Genomic DNA, 22510 nt, shown 5'->3' with positions numbered 1-22510 from the left:
GGGGGATAAAGAACGATTGTGAGACCATCACATTGAATTCCAAACTCCCTGTTTCTGCTTTCCTTTTGGTAGCTATAGACACAGACTCACCCATTTTTGAATTTGGGACAAAGATAGATGGATGGATGGATGGATGGATGGATGGATGGATAGATAGATAGATAGATAGATAGATAGATAGACAGACAGACAGACAGACAGACAGACAGACAGACAGACAGACAGATAAATACAGATGGACAACAGGGGCTATCTCAGGTGCTTCTCACTATCACCTTACAATCTGTGGTTCATTTGGGAATTTTAAACTGAAACTTCCAATGACCAACCATTTATATAACATGACTCAACATCCTTCCACAATACTGTCCCAGCTTTCAAAATACCTCCCATTGTTTCTCGTCTTCACGATTCTTTGCCAGCTCTCTTCTGGAAAGGGTTTGATAAGCCTTCTGTAAGTATAAAAGACTGCATGTGCGCTCTTGGGCACGCGCACGCGCACACACACACACACACACAGGATCATTTTTTTCAATGGGCTTGCTCCACTCTCTCAGCGGAACTGTCAGGTATGGAGACACATGAGTCTAAAGATGTTAGCATGCCACACAGGTATGCTTGACCATATGATCTGAAATAGGACTCGTTCTTGTAAGAATGGAGCTCCCTCTGTCATAGAGGTCTCCTAACTAACCAGTCAGTATTTTATGAAGAGCCAGCAATAAGGACATTGTGAACCAAAGGACACAGGGATAAAAACAAGGCCTTTGGTATAGTTTTACCCTAAGATATATAGGATTTGCTTCTGCCAAAGAACCAACAACTGCTACTCTGCCCCTCACAATGCTTTTTTAACAACTCATTTATGGAAAAAGGAAGAAGGTGGTCTGTGTAGAATGCTTAGCTTAGCAGAGCCCATAACATCAGGGCTGGATGGTGCTACTCAATAGCTACATGAAGCAACACAAGTCTGCATCTTGCCACTATAGTTTCATGGTAATTTCAGCTCCTGCACAGAGGTGCCGGGGAACTAATTTGGTGTAGCACCTCCCCAGGACATTCATTGTCCTTACAAAAAGCTTCAAGAAAGTTGCTGCTACTTACTGCCTGTTAAGTTATAAACTCATTTTACATCTGCACATCAGAGTGTTTGTGAAAAACAAAAAAGAGACATTTATTTTTTTGAAATAATTTCCTGGTGTTATCTTGATATTTACAGTTTGGGGCCCGTTTTTCCAAGGACACTAAGTTTTAAGGAGAGCTCGATTGCTTCTAATTTGATGTTTCTTCTTTGGTTTGATGTTTAGGGTATTGCTATTTTGTCTAAGATGCCTAGTCTTTCTTGTAACTTGCTTATCTGTAAAATAGGGATATTAGCTTATATTGACATACTCGTGCTTATTGTAAGGATTAAATGAAATTTTGTCCTTGAAGTACTTCAAAGAATACACTGTAAATGGAGGGGGGGTTCTTGTCCATCAACAAAGAACCTTATCTATCTATCTATCTATCTATCTATCTATCTATCTATCTATCTATTTTTGAGGCAGGGTCTTACTACATAGCCTTGGCGGCCTTGAACTCACCAAGATCCTCTGTCTCCCAAGTGCCGAGGACTAAAGGTGTGAACCACCATGAATGGCAAATTTATTTAACACAAAATAAATAGGAGCAACTGATGAGTTCACCATCAGGAAAATTGGGAAATAGGCCATGCATTCCTGCTACAATCCTGTGCTTTCAGAGAAATGCTTCTACTGTAGGGGAGTATTCGAATGGTTAGGCCAGGAAGCCCAGGTAGGAACAGAAACAAAATGAGGCGGGAAATGTCAGCATTACAATGGTTAGGATGTAAGGATTTGGAATGATTTTTACTTGCTTGATACCTTTCACTCCATTTCCCAATGCCTTTTACAGTAAGCATGAAACTCTCTTACAAAACTTCCAAAATTGCTATTTCTCAAACAAAACTTTTGGCAGGCTAACTTAAAGAGGCCGGAAACAAACAAGTGCTGGCTCATGGGATGTGCCTGACAGGCAGAGTGCAGAGGACTCCGAGTGGCACCTACGACCCACACTCTGCTGCCTTGCCTGGCTCTGGTGTCAGCCTTGCATTCCTACCGTAATTTCTCTTTAACACTCTAACGTGTTCCTGCGCTTTGGCCAAGGGAGGTCTGTTCTTCCAGACCCCATCCTTGGGTTCTTACATCTCTGTCTTTGTCCTTCTTCAGCAATTCCTTCATCTGCTATCCAGCTCGTCCTCCATGGTTCCACGTCCTCAAATTTCCCATCTCTCTGTCACTTCAGCCATAAAGGGCCCAAGGACAAGGCAGGTCTCTTTCATTCATTCCCTTTAGACTTTGCTGTCCCATGGTGTGTGTGTGTGTGTGTGTAATAAGTTACTGTGCTCCTAGATGTCACAGACCTTATGTTGAACAGTGACTCCTCTTGAGGAGCCGTTAGGGTTTGTCAACTTCGTGTAACAACACAAACTCTCTGGTATTAGAGACTCCTGTGTGTTCTGTGTTTTCTTAGACGATTCCGGGAGAAGAAAAATAGATACACTCACGTGTCTGTGCTGTTATGAGTTTGGAATGAAAATCATACATGGGAGGAACTAGGTGCATATTTTATCGATGAGAGTTAGGTAGTGAAAGTCAGAGTTTGGAGAAGTTTCTATAGTTTGGATATTGTTTGGGTGTGTTCCCAAAGGCTCAAGTGTTGGAAGCTTAGTCCCTAGTGTAGTGATGTCAAGAAGGAGTGGACTTTAAGAGATGGAGCCTAATAGGGAGGGGTCATTAATGGAATGACCATAGAAAGGAGTGAAGCAGTTCTCTTCCCTGCCCCCCCCACGTCTGCCACTGTGAATATCAATCACAATGATTGGCCCAGTCCATGACTTTCAGTCTGTAAAACTAAGCTAAACAAATCAATGTTCCTCAGAAAGTCTCAGGTTCTCATAATAGTAATCAAAAATGGACAAACACAAAAGTTAACTACTAGATGGGTGAATGACACCATAGATGACCTATATGCTTAAAAAGCAGAGAAAGACCAAGTAGCCCAAACTACTAATATCAAAATCAAAAGACTATTATGGAATAATCTTTTTGTACACTGTGAAGATGTGTCTTTGTTAAGGTGCCTCCTGATTAGTATAATGAAAGAGCTGACTTGTCAGTAGGTAGGGAGAAGGTCTAGGTAGGGCAGCAAGACATAGAGGATACTGGGAAGAAGAAGGAGTCATGAGAGAAGCAAGATGAACAAAGAAGGTACAGCCACGTAGCAGAGGGCAGAAAAGAAATATGGGTTACTTTAAAATGTTAGAGTTAGCTAGTAACCAGCCTGAGCATTTACAATTAATGTTAAACCTCCATATTGGTTATTTGGGAACGGCTGCCAAAACACAGAGAAACTTCACCTACAAATGTTGGAACCTACATTTGCATAAGATCTGAGAAAGCTTTAAAAATTTTCTAAACACACAAAATAGAGCCAAACATGGCTTCCTAGTCCTGTGTCTCTCATGCTAGCCGTAGTACAGAGACATGTCTCCTGACAGTCACTAACAGGCCATGAACTAAGCCACATGGTGAGTTCCAACAGTCTCTCCAGCAGGCAGAAACATGTCTCCCAGCCAATGCTTGTAAACTTGAGCCACCAGGCTGAGCTCTGCCAGCGTGCTGCATGGTGGGTTTGGGGTTTTGCTCATGCAGACCTAAAAGTTTTCTGATGCTCAGTTAAGACTGATCCAGATGGGAAAAAAAACTCTAAAAGGGTTATGGTGTTTTAAAAAAATATACATAGACTTGGTAGAGAAAAGAGAAAGGGTAGAGACATTTATAGATTAAGAAAAGTTTAAAAATAATAAAGTCCTTAAAAAAAGAATAGAGAAAAAAACGTAAGCCACATGAAGATGGATAATGCGCAGGGGGTCTGGATTCTGTATGTTATTGTATTGTCTTTACCTCTTTCTGATTTCCAATAAAGAAATGACAGCTACTAAAACACATTGGATCATGAAAACTGCTGGACTAAACAATCCTACATATACTTAAAAATATTTTGTCTTCAAAATGGAAGTCAGAGGGTGTGTTGCTTTTGGGGAGAGGTTATACTTTTATTTCCACAGAAAATGAAAGGCTAGGGATTTGTTCAAGGTTAAAGATAGTCAGGTTTGATAGAGAAAGAGCCCCTGAAAATCCTGGCTGCAAACATAAAGAAATAAACTTAGGAGAGTTATAAGACATGTGATGTATGTTTTACCTGATCAAACAAAAAGAATCATCTTTAACTGACTTGTGCACACCTCATATTCTATACTTGTATATTTTCTTTATGTGTTTTCAGAACAAGGGGACCAAACACCAATGAAAATGGATATCTCAGGTGATCCAGCATTTAAAAATGCCCCTGTTAACAGTATCCTCAGAATCCAGCATCCAGAACAGTTTCAAGTGAGGCTGAGATGATCCAGCCTTATGGATACTCCAACAAAGACTTTTAAGTAATCTTAAGTCTCCGTGTTGGTTATTTGGGAGCGGCAGTTGAGATACAGAGAAACTCCGCCTACAGAAGACACTTGTGGGAGTAATTTCCTCCTTCTGCCACGTGGGTCCCAGGGTTCAAATTTAGGTTTTCAGGCTTGGTGGCAAGTGTTTATCCCATTGAGCCATCTTTCCAGCCCAAAGATGAAGCCAGACTTTGGGATTCCAGGTCACAAATAACAACATGAAGACTTATTATTAATTAGTAAAGCTTGGCCTTAGCTGAGGCTTTTTCCCAACTAGCGCTTATAACCTAAATCAACCTTGCCTATTAAGCTATGTATTGCTACATGGCTCAGCTACTGTCCTCTGTACAGTGTGTCTGACTTCTTCAGTGTCTTGCTGGTGTTTCTCACACACCTAGATTCATCCTGAGTCCCTCTCTCTTCCCAGAAATTTGTTTACCCACTTGTGCCAAGCTATTGGCCATTCAGCTCTTCATTAAACCAATCAGAAGGAACCTTAGGCAGAGACACATCTTCACACCATGAAACAAAAATCCCACAACATAAAGATACAATTTTTTTTTTTTACAGTTTTGGAAGTTAGGAAGTCCGAGCTCATGGACTGCATGCAGCCTGCATCTGGTGAGAGGTTTCTTGTGGTGTCATCCTACGGCAGAACACCCAATGGTAAGTGACTACACTTATATACACGAGGGAGGGTGGAGCGCTCACCCTCTAAATGCCTCTCAGAAATTTTCCTCTCAACACAGTTGCCCTGGGGATTAAGTTTCCAAAGCATGAACTTTGGTGGACATATTCTTACCATAGCTTTCTGCCTTAGCTTGTCCAAATTCATGTCCTCTTATGCAAAATAAATCCATTCTATTTCAACAGCACCAGTGTTAACCCATTCCAGGCCTAACTCAAAAATCCAGACTTGGGAGTTTCATCTATGTCACAATTCACTCATCAGGCAGATTTCCCCTAGCTGTGAATCTGTGAAATTAAATGTTTTGCTTCTAAATGCAACAATGATACAGGGTTAGGATAGAGCCTCAACTTAATAGAAAAAAAGGTTAACTGCTTCTCAATAAATTGAAAACACAAGAAGGAAAAAAAACATTAAATCTTAAGACCCCTGAATAATCTCTTTTTGTACCATATCTCACATTCTGCAGTTGTGGGTAGGCCCCCGAGGTCTGAGACACACCCACTCATCTGGCTTTGCTATGCCCAGTCTACCCAGGAATTCTCACACTTGGAGTTTCCTGCCTGCAGACTTCTTAGATTGGAGTTATGTGCTTACGGCCTGCAATGGTTAATCTTCATTGTCGATTTGACTGGGTTAGAATCACCTAGGCTAAGCAGCTCTGGGTGTGTCTGTGAGGACATTGCTAGAGGGTTTCAACTGAGGAGGAAGGGTCCACCTTGAATGTATGTGGCACAAATCCCACAGACTAAGGGTCCTTGAATGCACAAGAAAGAAAAAAGGAAGAGATGAGTCTAAGACCTGAATTCGTTTCTCTCTGTTTCTTGACTGGATTCGTTTCTCTCTGTTTCTTGACTGAATTCGTTTCTCTCTGTTTCTTGACTGGATTCGTTTCTCTCTGTTTCTTGACTGGATTCGTTTCTCTCTGTTTCTTGACTGAATTCGTTTCTCTCTGTTTCTTGACTGGAAGTGAAATGTGAGCAGCTGTGTTGTGTCCCTGCTAGCATCACAGCTGGAGCCACTGTGGCCTTCACTGCCAGGTGATTGTATCCTCAAACTGTCAGCCTAAAGAGACCTTCTGTCCCTTAGGTTTCCTTTGCCTTATTTTCCTCCCAGCAACACGAAAAGTAACTAATATGTATACCTACAATCCCTTGGTCTCAGGGGTTACCCTGCTCCCACGACTCCACTAAGTATTGCCTCAGACTGAACTCTGCAGTGCCTGTGTGTCTGTGACAGGCTTCTGCCTGGGTCCCCAAGCTGTCAGTGATGTCAGCTGATGTCTTGGTAGGCCACCGTGATGCCTGGGTCCCCAAGCTGTCAGTGATGTCAGCTGATGTCTAGGTAGGCCACCATGACGCCTGGGTCCCCAAGCAGTCAGTGACGTCAGCTGATGTCTAGGTAGGCCACCATGACGCCTGGGTCCCCAAGCTGTCAGTGACGTCAGCTGATGTCTAGGTAGGCCACCATGATGCCTGGGTCCCCAAGCTGTCAGTGATGTCAGCTGATGTCTAGGTAGGCCACCATAACGCTGGTGCTCTTACACTCTTCTCATCCCTGGGGCTAAGACCAGGTGGATACTGCCCAATTTCATAGCTTGTGACTTCCAGAGTGGTGGGCAGAGTCACATGCCTCATCCTTCCCCGTTGACCCATGGCCAGGGCTACTGAGGGATGTTGTACCAGTATTGAGAGTTTGGAGTCGTAAGGCACAGGGCAGTGATTGCTGAAGCCTTGATGGCACATCTCTGGAAACAGTACACTCAAAAGTCTTAGCTTGCCTGGAGATTCTCTGAAATAACTTCAGGGTCATTTGCTGATTTCAGGGTTAGAAGCTGTCTTCTTTGTATCCATTAATTTCTTGGGCAAACTGTTGCTAGGCCACACCCTTCATAGTCTCTCCCAAGCATACTCTTTTATTCTTTACATGGCCAGGCTGAGGGGTTTCCAAATCCTTCCTTTCTGATTCCCTTATCATTATAAATTCCCCATTTAAATAATTTCTGTTTTCTTTCCTTCCTGTCAGGGGCCAAAGACAGCCGTGTGGTTACCTTGAGTTCTTCACAGCTTAGATATTCTTTCTGCAGACGTCTTAGTCTGTTGCTCTTAAATTCTGCCCACTATGAAGTCCTAGCACGCAGACAAACCCTGCCAAGCTCCGAGCAGCTGCAATAAAAACTCTGGTTTCTAATACCTTTTTCTCATTTCCCTCCAGGAACCTGGTGGAATGGTCTTCTGTTATCTGTATTTCTGCATTTTGAACACAACCACTTAAGTATAGGCAGGCAGTCACACGCCACTTCACAATGGAGATACATTTTGAGGCGTGTGTGAGAATAGAGTTTTGCTGTCCTAATAGCACAGAAAGCACTTGCATAAGCTAAACCTATCCACGGGATAGTCAGTCACTCAGTGGCCTGCAGGTAAGCCAGAGACTAGTAAACATGAGATGTATGAAGCCATTGCCAGCATAACACAGCTGCTTTATAGTCATTTTAGTAAACAGGAATACACTCTAAAATAATGCTGAAAAGTATGATATTAAACATATAAATAAATAGGAAGTACTTAGTGCTACACATATTGGATGTGCTATGCTTTTGTAGAGTTGTCAGGAGATAGATTTGCTTAGATGAGCATTACCATCAGCACATTGACAGTGTGCTCCATTGCAATCTTATGGAAGCTATGCCATCATTACCCAATATGCATTTTCAGGCTCCAATGGAAACTTAGGAGACCATCATTACACATGCAGTCCACTGTTGACCAATATGTTATTATGTGGCCCATGGCCTCCATTCCTAAGATTATTTAGGCTTCCCTCCTGCTCTTGTCTTCTTAGCCCTCATAAGAATTACTATTCCATTAGCAACAGTGTAGAGTTTCCCCAGCTTCTCCAAGTTCTTCCTGCCTCTATCCAATACCCAGCTCAAAAACTACACGTGTGCCTTCACAAATGTGTCTTTGATTTACTTCTTCATTACAGCAACAGCCACATGTCTCAGTGCCAACTTCTGTTTTAGTTTCTTTTGAGCTTCTCTAACAGTGTATCTGAAAACAGATTTAGTTAGACTGAGATTTAATTGTTATAGTTATGGAGGCCGGGAAGTCCAACTGAACTGTTCCCATTTGGCAAAGGGCCTTCTTGCTACACCATCCCCAGCAACTGTGGCAGTTTGAATGTGATTGACACCATAATCTCAAAGGAAGTGGCACTAGTAGGAGGTGAGGCTTTGTTGGAGTGGGTAGGACCTTGTTGCAAGTGTGGCACTGTGGGGGTGGGCTTTGAGGTTTCCTATGCTCAAGTTACCAGCCATTGTCAGTTGACTTCCTGTTGCTTTCTGATGGAGATATAGTCAGCACCTCATCTGCATGTCACCGTGCTCCCCACCATCATGATAATGGACTGAACTCTGAAACTGTAAGTGAGCCACCCCAACTAAATGTTTTCTTTTTAAGAGTTGCTGTGATCATATTGTTTTTTCACACCAATAAAAACCCTAACTAAGACAGAAGTTGGTACCAGGGACTGGGGTATCATTGTGATAGGCCTGACCATGTTTTTGTTTGGAGTAATATGAACTTTGGGCCTGTGGATCAGAAAGCAGTTGAACCTTTTTAAGTTCTGTTTAATGGGTCATCCTAGTATGGAAAACAGTGGTGCTGAGTGTGATTTGATAAACCGCAGTGGGCTACCTCAAGAGGTTTCAGAGAAGAATTTTAGTATGTTGCCTGGAGATCCTTCTTGTGATATTTTGGTGAAGGGAGTGAATGTCTTTTGTCCTTATCCGAAGAGTATGCCTTGGGCTAAAGTGAAGAGTTTTGGATTAATTCCGTTGGCAGAAGAAATTTCAAAATAGCCTAGTATAGACTCTGTCATGTGGTTACTAGTGTTCATGAACAAGCAGAAAGGGGATGGGATGGGGGGTTTGTGGGGGTATGGGAGGATGGGAGGGAGAAGGAACTAGGATTGATATGTAATTAAAATTGTTTCTAATTTAAATAAAAAGATTTATAATGTATAGGTGCAAATTGAGCTGGGTTGATGGAAGTTTCTGAGAAGGCAGAGACTGGCAGATCTCTGAGTTTGAGGCCAGCCTGGTCTACAGAGCAAATTTCAGGACTGCCAAGCTTAAATAGTGAAGAACAAAGTTGGTGAAGATGTAATTAAATGACGGGCCCATGTTCCAGCAGCAGAATTTGGCACGTGGTTCTGGCTTTAGAGTTAAGGATAGAAGAAACAGTTTATGGAATTTACCTCCACATCTAAAGAAAGCAGGTGAGGTCAGGCATGTGGCAGGGGTGTCCCTGAATGGAGGCCTAGTAGAGAGGTCATTGTGTGAAGATGTGAAGTTGAAGTCTGAATTGCCTTGAAGAACCTAAGATGTTAGAGATGCCAGGAGCCCTGTGACACCAAGGAGAGCTGCTAGCAGGGATCGGAACTAGTCCAAGAGAAAGAAGTGTGTTGCATCAACAAGCTAAATGGAATTGGAGAGCTGAAGAGCATTTTGACTTCAAACATGGGGATGCAGAGTTTGGGTTTGCCCAGCTGATTTTCAGTCTTGCTTTAGTCCAGTATTTCCTCACTATGGTCCCTCCCCTACATTTTGTAATGGTAATGTAAATCCTGTGTCATTATATGTTGGAAATAATGATCTGGGTTTTTTATTTTTATTTTTACAGGGGATTACAGTTAAGAGATTGCATGAATCTCAGAAGATACTTTGAACTTTGGACTTTAAAACATTGTTAAGACTGTGATTATGGGGTCTTGAAGTTGGACTAAATGCATTTTCCATTATGATGTAGCTACAAGCTTATGGGAGCTGGGTGTGCGTGCGTGCGTGCGTGCGTGCGTGCGTGTGTGTGTGTGTGTGTGTGTGTGTGTGTTTGTGTATGTGTGTGTGTGTTAGTTTGAATGTATTTGGCCCCCATAATCTTATAGGGAGTGGCACTATTAGGAGTGAGGCTTTGTTGGAGTGGGTATTGCCTTGAAGAAAGTATGCTACTGTGGGGGTGGGCTTTGAGGTTTCCTATGCTCAGGATACTGCCCAGTGTCTCAGTTGATTTCCTGTTGCTTTCTGATCAAGATGTAGCAGCCACCATGTCTGCCTGCATGTCACCATGCTCCCTACCATGATAATAATGGAATGAACCTCTGAAACTGTAAGCAAGCCACCCCAATTAAATTTTTTCTTCACAAGAATTGCTGTGGTTCATGGTGTCTCTTCATAGCAATAGAAACCCTAATTAAGATAGCAACTGTGTATGAATGTGAACAAGAGAGGTGTGTGGGTAAGCATCTCTATTTACACGAAACACAGTGCTGATAGTCTGGCCGTTGTCTCAGTAACAGCATTAATCTATTCACAGGGACAGAGCCCTGAGGATACTGCATCTTCAGGATCCCACCCCTCAACACTGCTGCCCTGGGAGTAAGAGCACAGTGGTTAGAAACTCCCATTGGTCAGTCAAGAACAGACTACTTGCTGAGATCCCCTGACTTACTGTTGCTTCATGATGGACGAGATGGAGTCTTAGCTCTAGTCAAGGACACAAGACTCCTGAGATCTCACTTGGGACCATTACATCCCTGCCATGCTGCCATCCCGAAGAAATCATTCAAGGGAGAAAACTGCCCATTTTCAACAGTAAACCTCACGTGCTAGTTTTTGTTTTCTTTTTTCTACTTTTTTTTCTGTTTCTACCCTATTTCCAGATTCACTAGGTTGAAGAGCAAGGGTTCTAGACATCCGGTGCTGAAGTCAACTTTGTACACTGTCAATATCATCTTAACCCTGATGAATTAAGCAATAGTTCCTATTGGCCAATGTGTTTAACCACAAAAAGCCACATAGTGCTTTTTACTTTTTGAAGCATTATCATACGCTCTCTAAAGAAAGAAATAGAGAATTAAGAAAAAAATTAGTAGACCAGTCATTGCACTTTAGAGGAAAAAAATTTGTTAGTAAAATTTTATTAAACAAATACGGCTTGAATCATTTTGTTTCTCAGTTAAAAGCAAAACCTACCTTACTGTTACATTGTTTCACAACTCAGGGGAAAAGTAAGAATTTGGGAGAACTCTGGGGAGAAGGTAGAGCGGGAAACACCAGAAATCCCCCATCTAGACGGCAATGCATCAAGCTGCTGATGGAACTGCTGTGGGCCTCTGCAGACGAGCAAAAGCACGCAACTTTCAGGGCAAAGCTCCGACAGTAAAGTGCAGTAGAAATGACACTTTCCTGCCCCTTCGTCAGCGCAGCGGACGGTGGCCCGCAGGTTCCTGGGCCAGTCTGCATGTCTGTACATAAGGGAGCCAGGATGGGCAGGAAGGATTCTTCTACTCTCTAATTATCCAGGGGTGCTCTGAGCCCTGATTGGTGTTTCTAATCAAAGGGATGCAGGCAAAGAGGTAGGTGGTCTCTAGCATTGCCCCATTTCTCATTGATGCCACCTATGCTGGCTGCTGTGATGATCTGTGCTGACTCTGGGGGATTTAAAAAGCAAATGCTTGAATCCTTTGTTTTTATCTGTTTTTTTTTCCTTTTGGGCAAACAGATACTAGAAACATGGAAGATGAGCATGTATTTCCAGAGAAAGGTACAAGACCTGAAAAAAATTTAGAGCAGTTGTTCTCAACCTGCTGTAGCCCTTTAAAATAGTTCCTCATGTTGTGGTGACCACCAGTCATGGAATTATTTCCTTGCTACTTCACAGCTGTAATTTTGCTACTGTTATGACTTATAACCTAAATATCTGCATGTTTCTGATGGTCTTAGGTGCCCCCTGTATGTTGTTTGACCCCTGAGGGGGTTGGGACCCACAGGTTGAGAAACACTGCCATAGAGGCTCTTCTTGGACTGAGAGAGAGTACAGAGAGAGCCACAAGGTTTAAAACTCACCAAGCCCTAGGAAGGAGTCCAGTTTTCGGAGTTATTACACTATTACAATTGCATGCATAGTAAAAAAAACAAAACAAAACATACCAGCAACAACTTCTTTTGATATTTATTTAATGTGTGAGTGTTTTTCCTGTACGTAGGTCCTTGTACCAATTTGTATGTCTGTTGTTCATAGAGTTCAAAAGAAGGCACTAGATGCCCTGGAACTGGAGTGAAAGAAGGTTGTGGGTCACCATGTGTGGGCTGGGAACCAAACTCTGGTCCTCTGCAAGAGCAAGTGCTCTTAAGCACTGAGCTGTCTCTCCAGCTCCTGCAGGCCTAGCTGTCAACAAGGAAACCACGAGGTACAATGCAATGTAGCTCACTCTAAAGGAAAAATAAATTAATAGAAATCGTCCCTGAAAATGACCCAGTGATGGACCTTTTAGACAGGTCTAGTAGACAAAAACGTAAAGCGATTGTCTTTAAGTGCTCAAAGAACCAAAGGAAATGCTGGAAGAAAGTCTAGAAAATGAACTTTGAGTAGAATGGAAGCAGCAGCAAAGAGATGGAATTCCTAAAAGAAGCCAAAAATAAATCCTGTAACTGAAAAATACAAACAGTTTGCTAGAAGGTTTCAGGGGTACATTTGACCAGGTAGAAGAAAGAATTTGAAAATAGAACAAAAGGAATGATAGAGTCTGAAGATCAGGGAGTAAAAGATTGAAGGAGTTGAGTGAAATGACTTGGTTGGCCTGTCTTGCAAGCATGGGGAATGGAGTTCAGCCTCTAAAACCCAAATAAAAGTTGGGTACAGTTACATTCACTTTTAAGCACAGTGCTGAGGAGTTGGAACCAGCTCAACCAACCTACCCTAATTGGGAGTGAAAAACCCTGTCTCAAGAAAAGTGGCTGGCTCTCCTCTTAGCTACACACACACACACACACACACACACACACACACACACACACAGGAACAGAGGATTATACACATAAAAAGACTGAAGAACATGAAATAGTACTTAAGGGATCTGTAGGAGTACATCAAGCCAACTCTTCTGGTGATGAACTGTGACCAAACACTTGACAGGAGAAACTAAACAAGGAGAGATTTATTTTGACTTCACAGTTCATAGAGATCAAGTCCATTATCGCAGGGAAGGCATGGTCACCAGAGTGTGAAGCAGCTAGTAACTGATCGGTGAAAAGGTACTGAGAGATGCATGCTGGTACTTCACCGACATTAAGGGTGGGACTTCCCTTGCTTCCTAAATCCTTATGAAAATGCTTTCATAGAGGTGCATGTGCAGGGTGATTCTAAATACAGCCAAGTTGACAATGAAGGTTAATCATTATGCCAACAGATATATGCATTGTGGGAAGAAACATTTATTCTAGATCAAAAGAAAACAGAAAAGAGCAGAGAAGATTAATAGCAATAATGTCCGACAGTTTCCCAAATTTAATGAAAGCCATAATTATAAACATCCAAGAAGTACAACAAACTCCAAGCAAGATGAACTCAAAAGTGAGAAACTAAGGCAGAATCCAACTTGTAAAAGACAACGAATCTTGAAACCAGCATAAGGAAAGTGACACATCACATCTAAGGGACCCCCAAAGCAACACAATGGAAGTGACAAATCACATGCAAGGGATTCCCCAAGCAACAAAGGGGAAGTGACACATCACATATGAGACCCCAATAAGACCACCAGCAGTTTCCATTGAAGCTTTCATGGGCAGAAGACAGTGTATACTGCTCAAAGTGTCTTAAAAACATAGTGCAATGGTGGTACACGCCTGTAATCTCAGCATTCAGGAGGTAGAGGCAGGTGGATCTCTGTGAGTTCAAAGCCAGACTGGTCTACAAAGCTAGTTCCAGGACAGCCAGAACTGTTACATAGAAAAAAAAAAGCCTGTCTTGGAAAAAAAATAGCCAACTAAATAAACAAGAAATTGCCAACCAAGAATCTAATGTCTTTTAAATGTAAGAGAGAAATTAAGAAATTCCTAGTTAAAAGAATTTGCTATTCCTGTCGGGCGTTGGTGGCACACACCTTTAATCCCAGCACTTGGGAGACAGAGGCAGGTGTATCTCTGTGAGTTCGAAGCCAGTCTCGTCTACAGAGTGAGTTCCAAGACAGGCTCCAAAGCAATACAGAGAAACCTTGACTTAAAAAAAAGAGAATTTGCTGTTCCTGTCTTGTAAGAAATGCTCAAAGAAACTCTCAGAGTCAATTAAAGAAACTTAGTAACTCAAAACTGTGTGAAGAAATAAAGATTTAATAGAGGGAACTATTTGGACAGTGATAAAAAGTTGGTATTAAAACAATTGTTATGGAAGGTCACTTTAATTATGTAAAGATGTGCTACATTTATGTTATGAAATATTTCTCTACAAGAAGGTGTGGTACATTTGTCTCTGTTGCATTTGTTTAATGATGTAAGGATGTGTTACTTTCGTTTATGCTGCATTTGTTTAATTGTGTAAAGATGTATTGCACTTGTTTCCCCTTGCCTACCTAGAGCACTGATTGGTCTAATAAAAAGCTGGACAGCCAATAGCTAGGCAGGAGAGGGGTAGGTGGGGCTGGCAGGCAGAGAGAATAAGTAAGAGAAACCTAAGAGAGAGAGAGAGAGGGAGAGGGAAGGAGAGAGGAGAAAAGAGAGGGATGAGAGGAAAGATCAAGGGAGAAAGAGAGGAAGACACCCAGGGCTAGCCAGTAGGTAGCCAGCAGTCTGCAGATATCCAGGAGGACACACAGAAACAAAGGCAAAAATCCCTGAGGGCAAACGTAGATAAACAGAAACATAAGATAAGACAGAGCATTCATAATTAACATTAAGTCTCCGTGTCACGATTTGGAGCTGGTTGGTGGTCTAAAAGAAAGCCAGCTGTAATATTTTTTTACAATGCAATTTAAGAGAATGATTAGTTTCTCTTTATGGGTATAAAGGTCATAAAAACATAACTGTGTGACATCAAAAATCGAAAAATGCATGGTGGTGTGCCTTTAATCCCAGCATTTAGGAGGCAGAAGCAGTAAGTCTCTGTGAATTTGAAGCCAGCCTGTATTATCTAGGGAGTACATACTGTGATCTTGTCTCAATAAGCAAACAAGAAAAAGAGGGAGGTGCACAGGGCTGGCAAGATGGCCTAGTGGGTAAAGGTACTTGCATCCAAGCCTGATGACCTGAGTTCAGTCTCTGGGACCCATGTATACAAAACAAATAGATAAATGTTAAAAAAAAATCAAAACACCTTAAAACAGCTATTAAAGGAAGAGTCTTTGATCACTGCGGAAGGTAAGATGCTATAAATTCAAATGAGAGTCTCATGACTTTACATTTTGGATGCAATTCTTATGGTAATCACAAGCTTATAGCTATAAAATGTATATAAAAGGAAATAAGAAAAGAACTTAAAACCCACCCATCAGAGGATCTATCTTGTGGAGATCCAAATTTATTTGAAGCAAGAAAGCCCAAACTGCAGGTGTTTCTCCAGGGTCAACACACAGAAGCTGGTACAGCTGTGTTCCCAGAGGGTCAAGCTAATCATGAGTTGGAAAGAGAAGTTGACAGCATTGTCCACTGGTTCTATAGGTGTGAACCATGCAATACCCGGGGGACACGGAGATGAACTCCATTGCTTCAGAGACCACCAGAAGCCTAACGATGTGTGGCAGGGTCTGGCTTTAGAGAGAGGCAATGTGTTATGTGATAGAATGCTATTTTCAGGTGTGTGACTTTTTCTACGCTGCGTTTGTTTAGCTCTGGGAAGCTGTGTTACTGTGATTGTCTAAAACACCTGGTGGTCCTAATAAAGCTCCGAATGGCCAATAGCGAGGCAGGAGCGAGGATGGGCGGGGCTGGCAGGCAGAGAGGATAAAGAGAAGGGGAAATAAGAGGGGGCAAGAGGAGAGCAAGGAGAGGGGGATGTGAGGGGCCAGACACCCAGCCTCCCAGACAGCTACGGAGTAAGAAAGGAAGGAAGGAAGACAGACAGACAGACGGACAAAAGATTAAAAACCCAGGGACAAAGGTAGACAGGATAACATAAGTAAAGCTGGCTAGAAATAAGCCAAGCTAAGGCCAGGCATTCATAACTAAGAATAAGTCTGTGTGTGTGATTTTTGGGAGCTGGGTGGCAGGTCCCTCCAAAAGAGAAAAAAAATCATACACCAGTGTTATGCATGTGTTGGAGCCGGAAGGGCAGGACAAGCTGAGCATTTCGGATTCCCGCAAATTTCATCTTGAGTCCCAGATGCCAGACATTGAGCTTTATGATTTGGCATTTGCCCTGTTGGCGTTTGGCATTTTGGTCCAATACTAGTTCATTGCCATGGCCCAATTCTTCCATTTTGGAATGATGGTGTTCATTCTGTACCATTGTATGATGGAATCGTGCATCTTAATTTTGTAGGAGCTCACAATTGAAGAACACCTCGAATCTAGATGAGAAATGGACTTTACACCTTTTAAACTGCTGGAATTGTTAGACTATGGAGACTTTTGAAGTTGGATTGTATATTGATTTATGAGACAAACGTGAGACTTTGGTGATAAGGACTTATGATGTAAAATGATGCTGTATTTGGCTATAAAGGTGACAAGAGGTGGAGTTGTGATGACTGATCTCAATCTTCAACTTATGAAGTCTAGAATACCCGGGAGATGGGCCTTTGTGCACACCTCTAGGGCATTATCTTGAGTAAGTTGATGGAAGTGGGAAGGCCCACCTGTTATAAGCACATTATTCCTTAGGCTGGGACAGCTGAGCTGTATAAAAAGTTCAAGGTGAGCACAGTGTAAGGATTCAGTGCTTTCGGCTTCTTGGCTGTGGATAGGATGTGACCACCTTCTTCAAGTTCCTGCTGCTGCTACTGTCACATACTGATGGACTACAGCCTCGCATTGTGAAGAGACATAAACCCTTTCTACTAATTTTTCTTTTATGTTCTTTATGTTCTTTTATGACATCAACAGAAAGGTGTACAAGCCAAATGGTTAATTTTAATAGTTGACTTGAATGCATTTAGGATTATTTAGAGACCAGACACATGCATTTCTGGGTGTGTGTTTGAGGGCATTTTCAGATGGATGCACTAGGGAGAGAGACCCACCCTTCATGTGGGAAGCACCATCTATCCAGGCTGGGGCCTCAAAATAAAAGGGGGAGAAGGAGAGAGCCAGCTCAGTAGTGTACCCTTTCCTCTAGCTTCCTGGCTGCTATGATGTGAACGTATCAACTATGCCATGCCCTCAAATGTGTGTCTTGATACCTCTGAAACCACAAGCCTAAACCAATCCTGTTGTGGAATATCATTTTAAGATGTGTTACATTCATTTATGCTGTGAAATATTTGTTTAATGATACAAAGATGTGTTTCATTCTTTTATGCTGCATTTGTTTAATTCTGTGAAGCTGTGATACTTTGCCTGTCTAAAACACCTGATTGGTCTAATAAAGAGCAGAAGAGCCAATATCTAGGCAGGAGAGGGATAGGCAGGGCTGCCAGGCAGAAAATAAATAGGAGGAGAAATTTAGGCTTGAGAGAGGAGGAGGAGCAAAAGTAGGAGGAGAGGATACCAGGGGATAGCCACACAGTTACACAGCCAGCCACAGAGTAAGAAGGAAAGAAAGACATATAGAATTTAAGAAAAGTTTTTGTAGTTAAAGAGAAATGGGATACTTTAAATTAGAAAAGCTGGCTAGAAATAAGTCAAGCTAAGACTGGGCATTTCTGAGTAAGAATAAATCTCTGTGTATTTATTTGCAAGCTGGGTGGTGGCCCCTAAAGAGAAAAAAAACTAGCAAAATCCTTTCCTCATTTGTTTCTGTTGGGTATTGATAATCACAGTGATTCAAAAGAAACTAACATAGCAACAAATTGAAAGTGAGAATGATTTGAGTAGACATTTATCCAAAGATAATACATGAGTGGCCAGTAAGCAATTGAAAAATTTTTCCAGTATTCTAAATCATTAAACAAATGTACATCAAAATAACAATGGCATATCACATCATAGATTAGGATTGCCTCTCTCTCTCTCTCTCTCTCTCTCTCTCTCTCTCTCTCTCTCTCTCTCTCTCTCTCTCTCCCCCTCTCTCTCATGCACACACACACACACACTCAAAAACACGATTTGGTGAAGACATGGAACAATGGATCTCTTCTTTGAACAATGCTAGTAGTAGAAATGCAAAATTGTACAGCTGGTATAGAAAAAATCATTTGACTTTTCAGAAACTTAAAAACAGAACGACTGTAAGACCGAGGAATTCTGCTCCTGGGCATTTGCCCCAGGAGTTGAAAGTCAGGTCTCAAGGAACTGAGAGAAGAGTCTTGGACATGCTCACAGCAGTAAACTGTGGGTAGAACCCACTGCACACACATAGACACACATGTGCACAACAAGGAAGGTAATTATAACATATGCTACAATGTGGCTGGGCCTTGAGGACATTATACTAAGTGAAATAATAGAGTCATGAAAATATAGAAATGCTGTGGGGCTGTGGGAATAACTGGAATAGGCAAGAACATAGAGATGGTAACTACAAGGAACCAAGAGAAGAGATAATGCAGAGTTAATGTTTAATGGGTACACACTTTCAGTTTTACAGACTGAAAGATCTGTACACCCAGCTACTGGGAGAGGCTGAGGCAAGAGGATTCCAAATTCCAGGACTACAGGGGTTCCAGAATGAGTTCAAGCCTAGCCTGGGTCATGCAGTATTTCTCTCGAGATAAAAAATCAAAATAAGACTGGTGAGATGGTTTGCAAGTATAGGTACTTGTTATCAAGCCTGATGACCTGAGTTTGATCCTGGGACACACATGATAAAGGGAGAGAACTGGCTCTTCTGTGTTGTCGTCTGACCTCCAGAGGAGTGTCATGGCATGTACATGTGCATACACTCTCAGTAAATGTAACTTAAAAATAAAAACAAGGAGGGATGGAGGTACATCTCGGGGGTAAAACACTCATGCAGAGTGTGCAAAGACCTAGGCTCCACTCTCAGACTGGGCAAGGACTAGAGATGAATGGTGCATTTGCTGTCATGCAACATGATGAATGCATTTAATACCACTGCGCTGTACATTGAAACGGTTAAGATGGTAAATGTATGTAAAAATTGGAAAAAAATGAAAAAAATTTAATTAAAAAATACAAATACTATTGTTGCCAAAACAAAGCTAAAGAAATGAAACCCTAACAACTTGGGCTCATAAGGCTGTGCAGACCGTTTTAAAATGTCGTCTCAGGTGTTTGTTTGTGTTGTGTGTGTGGCAGATGCCTATGACATCTTGTGTAGGATGTATGTGCACACTTACCTGTGTGGATGCATGCAAGTGGAGGCCAGGGGAGGGTGTTGGTGTCTGTTCTATCCCTCTCTACTCTGTCCCCTGGAGACAGGGCCTCTCACTGAATCTAGAGCTGGCTGGCAGCCATCAAGTCCCACCAACCTTCTAATAACTTTTCTCCACAGCTCTAGGGCCACAGGCGTGTGCCTGGCCACACCCAGGTTTTTACTGGTGATTTGAACCAGAATTCTTATGCTTGCCCATCAAGCATTCTTACCCACTGAGCCATTTCTCTGGACCCTCAGTTAGGGCTTTAAAGCAGAGATAAGCCACTGAAAATAAACAGCAAATCTGCTTGGTGCTGTCACTCAAGCGGAGACTGGCTAATACCTTGGAAACATGACAATTGTCCAGAAGTGACACTGTCTGAACAGTGCATGGTGACAAGTGATATGCAAGCATAAGTGGCAAATCCCGGGGGTGGAAGGGAGCATGAGCATCAGAGCTGGGGAGGAGGGGCAGAGGGGAAGGCGATGGGGAGAGCCAGCAACCGAAACAAAGTAGTACGCAAATGCCGTAGGGCCATTTGTTCCTTTGTAGGCTGGCTTTATAGAAATGCATGTTGGGCGTAGAGAAGACAATCCTGTTTATGGTGCAGTGTGGGAGGGGTGGAGGGCCCAGCAGATATCTAACCCAGCCTGCTGGTTACTGCCTATGTGCCTTAGCAAGGGCACCTTATCCTCTGTGAGCCCCAGTTTCCTTTTCCGGAGGTGGCAGAGGGTCACAGGGAGGCACGAGGCCTGGACTGTAATGATGGCCCTGCTTGCTGCCACTCTGAAGAAACTGGTCAGGTGTACACCTAACATATGAGCATCCAATCGCAGCCTTCGGTTTAGCAGACTGAAGAGTGGGCAGTGGCTGTGGATTTCTGCTGCTGTAATGAAACGGCACTTCCCACTTGGTCAGAGTGGTGCAATCCTGGTAAGAAACAGTCACACTCGCAAAAGAAAAAAGTCCCTCTCGAAAAAGAAAAAGAAAGAAGTAGTCCCTCTTGGCAAATACGCTTCACCCTCAAACAAGCCCACCTATTTTTTGTTTGTTTGTTTCTTTATCTCTTTCTGTCTTTCTTTTTCCTCTCTCTCCCTCTCTCTCTTCCCCCTTTCCTCTCTCTCCCCTCTCCTCTCTCTCCTCTCTCTCTCCTCTGTCTCTCTCCCCCTCTCTCTCCCTCCCTCCCTCCATCTCTCTCTCTCTCTCTCTCTCTCTCTCTCTCTCTCTCTCTCTCTCTCTCTCTCTCTCTCTCCACCACTGGATTGCATTTTAGCATTTACTGACCACCAGTAGATCACCACGGCAGGATGGAGGCTCTACCCCCATGACTGGACATGCCCTGGCTTACTTGGATAGGCTGTGACTTCATTCTTGGGCTCCACAGTCCTGCTCTGCAGCAGGCTTCCCACAGCGCTGGTAACAGTTGGTTGCTTTTTGGGACTTGCCTGGGATTTACCCTATAGACAGAAAGAGGCACAACGCTGTAACCTTGGGTACCAAGCGGGAAGTAAACTTGTATTCACTCAGCGAGCAGAAGGTTAGAGTCATCATGGGGACTCTTGCGCCCAGAGGAAGGAGACACGCACCCAGCATTTCAGTTAGCCAGGGCTGTGGCCTCTGACTGGAGGTGCTCAAAGCCTCAAAGACATAGTCTGGATTGGGAATATTCATTCAATTCCCCCCGGTTGGTGGTGGTTTGCTTATCCTATGAAATCAGTTCTGTGAGGATAGAAGAAATCATTTAATATCAGTCAGGATACAGTTGCGGAATAGTTTATTTTTCTTTACCCTTGAAGATATCTTTGTTTTCTAACCGCAACAGAGAAGGAAAACAGAGATTGACAGGCGGCACATGTTTTAAGCAGAGAATTCCAATCCCCCAGGCCTCCTCTAGCCCTATGGAGCAGCTGCACACTGCACAGATGCAAACCAAACAAGGACTAAACACCCCGGGGGCCTGCTATGGATCTGCCTTTGGGGCCATGGAAAATTTGACACAAAGATAATCTATTATTTAAGTAGAAGCCTCAGCAATGCAAGGATTATGGTGACAGCGTAGCAGGAACATCATCCATCCTCAGCCAGCTGATAATATTGTTGGTAGTATTTTGTGTGTTGGGGGATGTATGTGCACATGATCAAGTTGATGTTAGTGTCTGCCCAAGCATGTGGAGACCAGAGGAGGATGTTGGATATCTTTCTCTACTGTTATCCACCTTACTTTTTGAGACAGGCTCTTTCATTGAACTGGAAGCTCACTGTTTTAGTTATCTGGCTGGCTAGTAAGCTCCCAGGATCTGTGTGATCTGAGCCCAGTGCTGGCATTATAGGCATGTGTGGCTATGCCTGGCTTTTGTGCGCTGGCGATTTGAACTCAGGTCCTCTTGCTTTCACAGCAAATGCTCCCATCGAGCCTTCTCTCTAGCCCCCAAAGGTTTATTTTTAGATGCCAATATTGGTCACCTCTGGTTAAGGGTATGGCCGATTTTGAAAGTTGGTTTATGCTTGCAATGGAAACACATTGCAATTAACAGCCCCGCAAGCCTGAAGCGACCTCTCCCTTCTTGTTCCATTTCTGAACAAGCTCACTATTAGACAAGACCCCAAAGTGGTGGCATTGGCACTCAGGGAGCAAACACTGCCATTCAGACAGACTCAGCAGTGAGCAAAGGAATTTAGGGAGCAAGCAATTTCTCCTCTGTGCTCCCAGTTGCTACTAAGCTCAGGAAAACAAGTAGAGGAATAGGGCCAGGCCACTGGTTATGCCCCAGAGAGCCAGCTGGCCCTCTTCACGAATAAAACCACTTCTGTTTGCTCATTCCCTGTACCCTCTTTGGCCCCACTAACACTGTCAAGCTCCATGGACTCAATAGACCATCTGTAGTAACGTCAGTTGCTGTATGCTGTACAGGGTGGAGGAAGAGTTGAAATTACAGACTTCTCCACACTTAGGTTGAATTGAAGCCTAAAGCTGCCATGGTCCTTTAAAATTGTGGTTCCAACCCCAGCAAAAGGAGAACAGAAGGAGAACCGGGTAAGTGGAGACAAGACAGTCAAAG

General features: G+C 42.9%; 1 protein-coding gene across 3 annotated transcripts in view; it reads right to left on the bottom strand.

The window, feature by feature from the left end:
* Positions 1–22510, bottom strand: part of Zc2hc1b (zinc finger C2HC-type containing 1B) — a 48966-nt gene that overhangs the window by 1116 nt on the left and 25340 nt on the right. For 2 of the 3 annotated variants that reach the window (XM_040728419.1, XM_040728420.1), the window contains exon 6: positions 20800–20908. In XM_040728419.1, coding sequence (XP_040584353.1) covers positions 20800–20908 — 109 coding nt within the window. Of the gene's footprint in view, positions 1–386; positions 453–20799; positions 20909–22510 lie in introns of all 3 variants that reach the window. The other variant, XM_040728421.1, reaches the window with a different exon arrangement.

This window comes from Mesocricetus auratus, unplaced genomic scaffold (genome assembly GCF_017639785.1).
Source record: "Mesocricetus auratus isolate SY011 unplaced genomic scaffold, BCM_Maur_2.0 Super-Scaffold_100018, whole genome shotgun sequence".
NCBI classification, from domain to species: Eukaryota; Metazoa; Chordata; class Mammalia; order Rodentia; family Cricetidae; genus Mesocricetus; species Mesocricetus auratus.
This window is presented reverse-complemented; position numbering and strand designations above follow the sequence as displayed.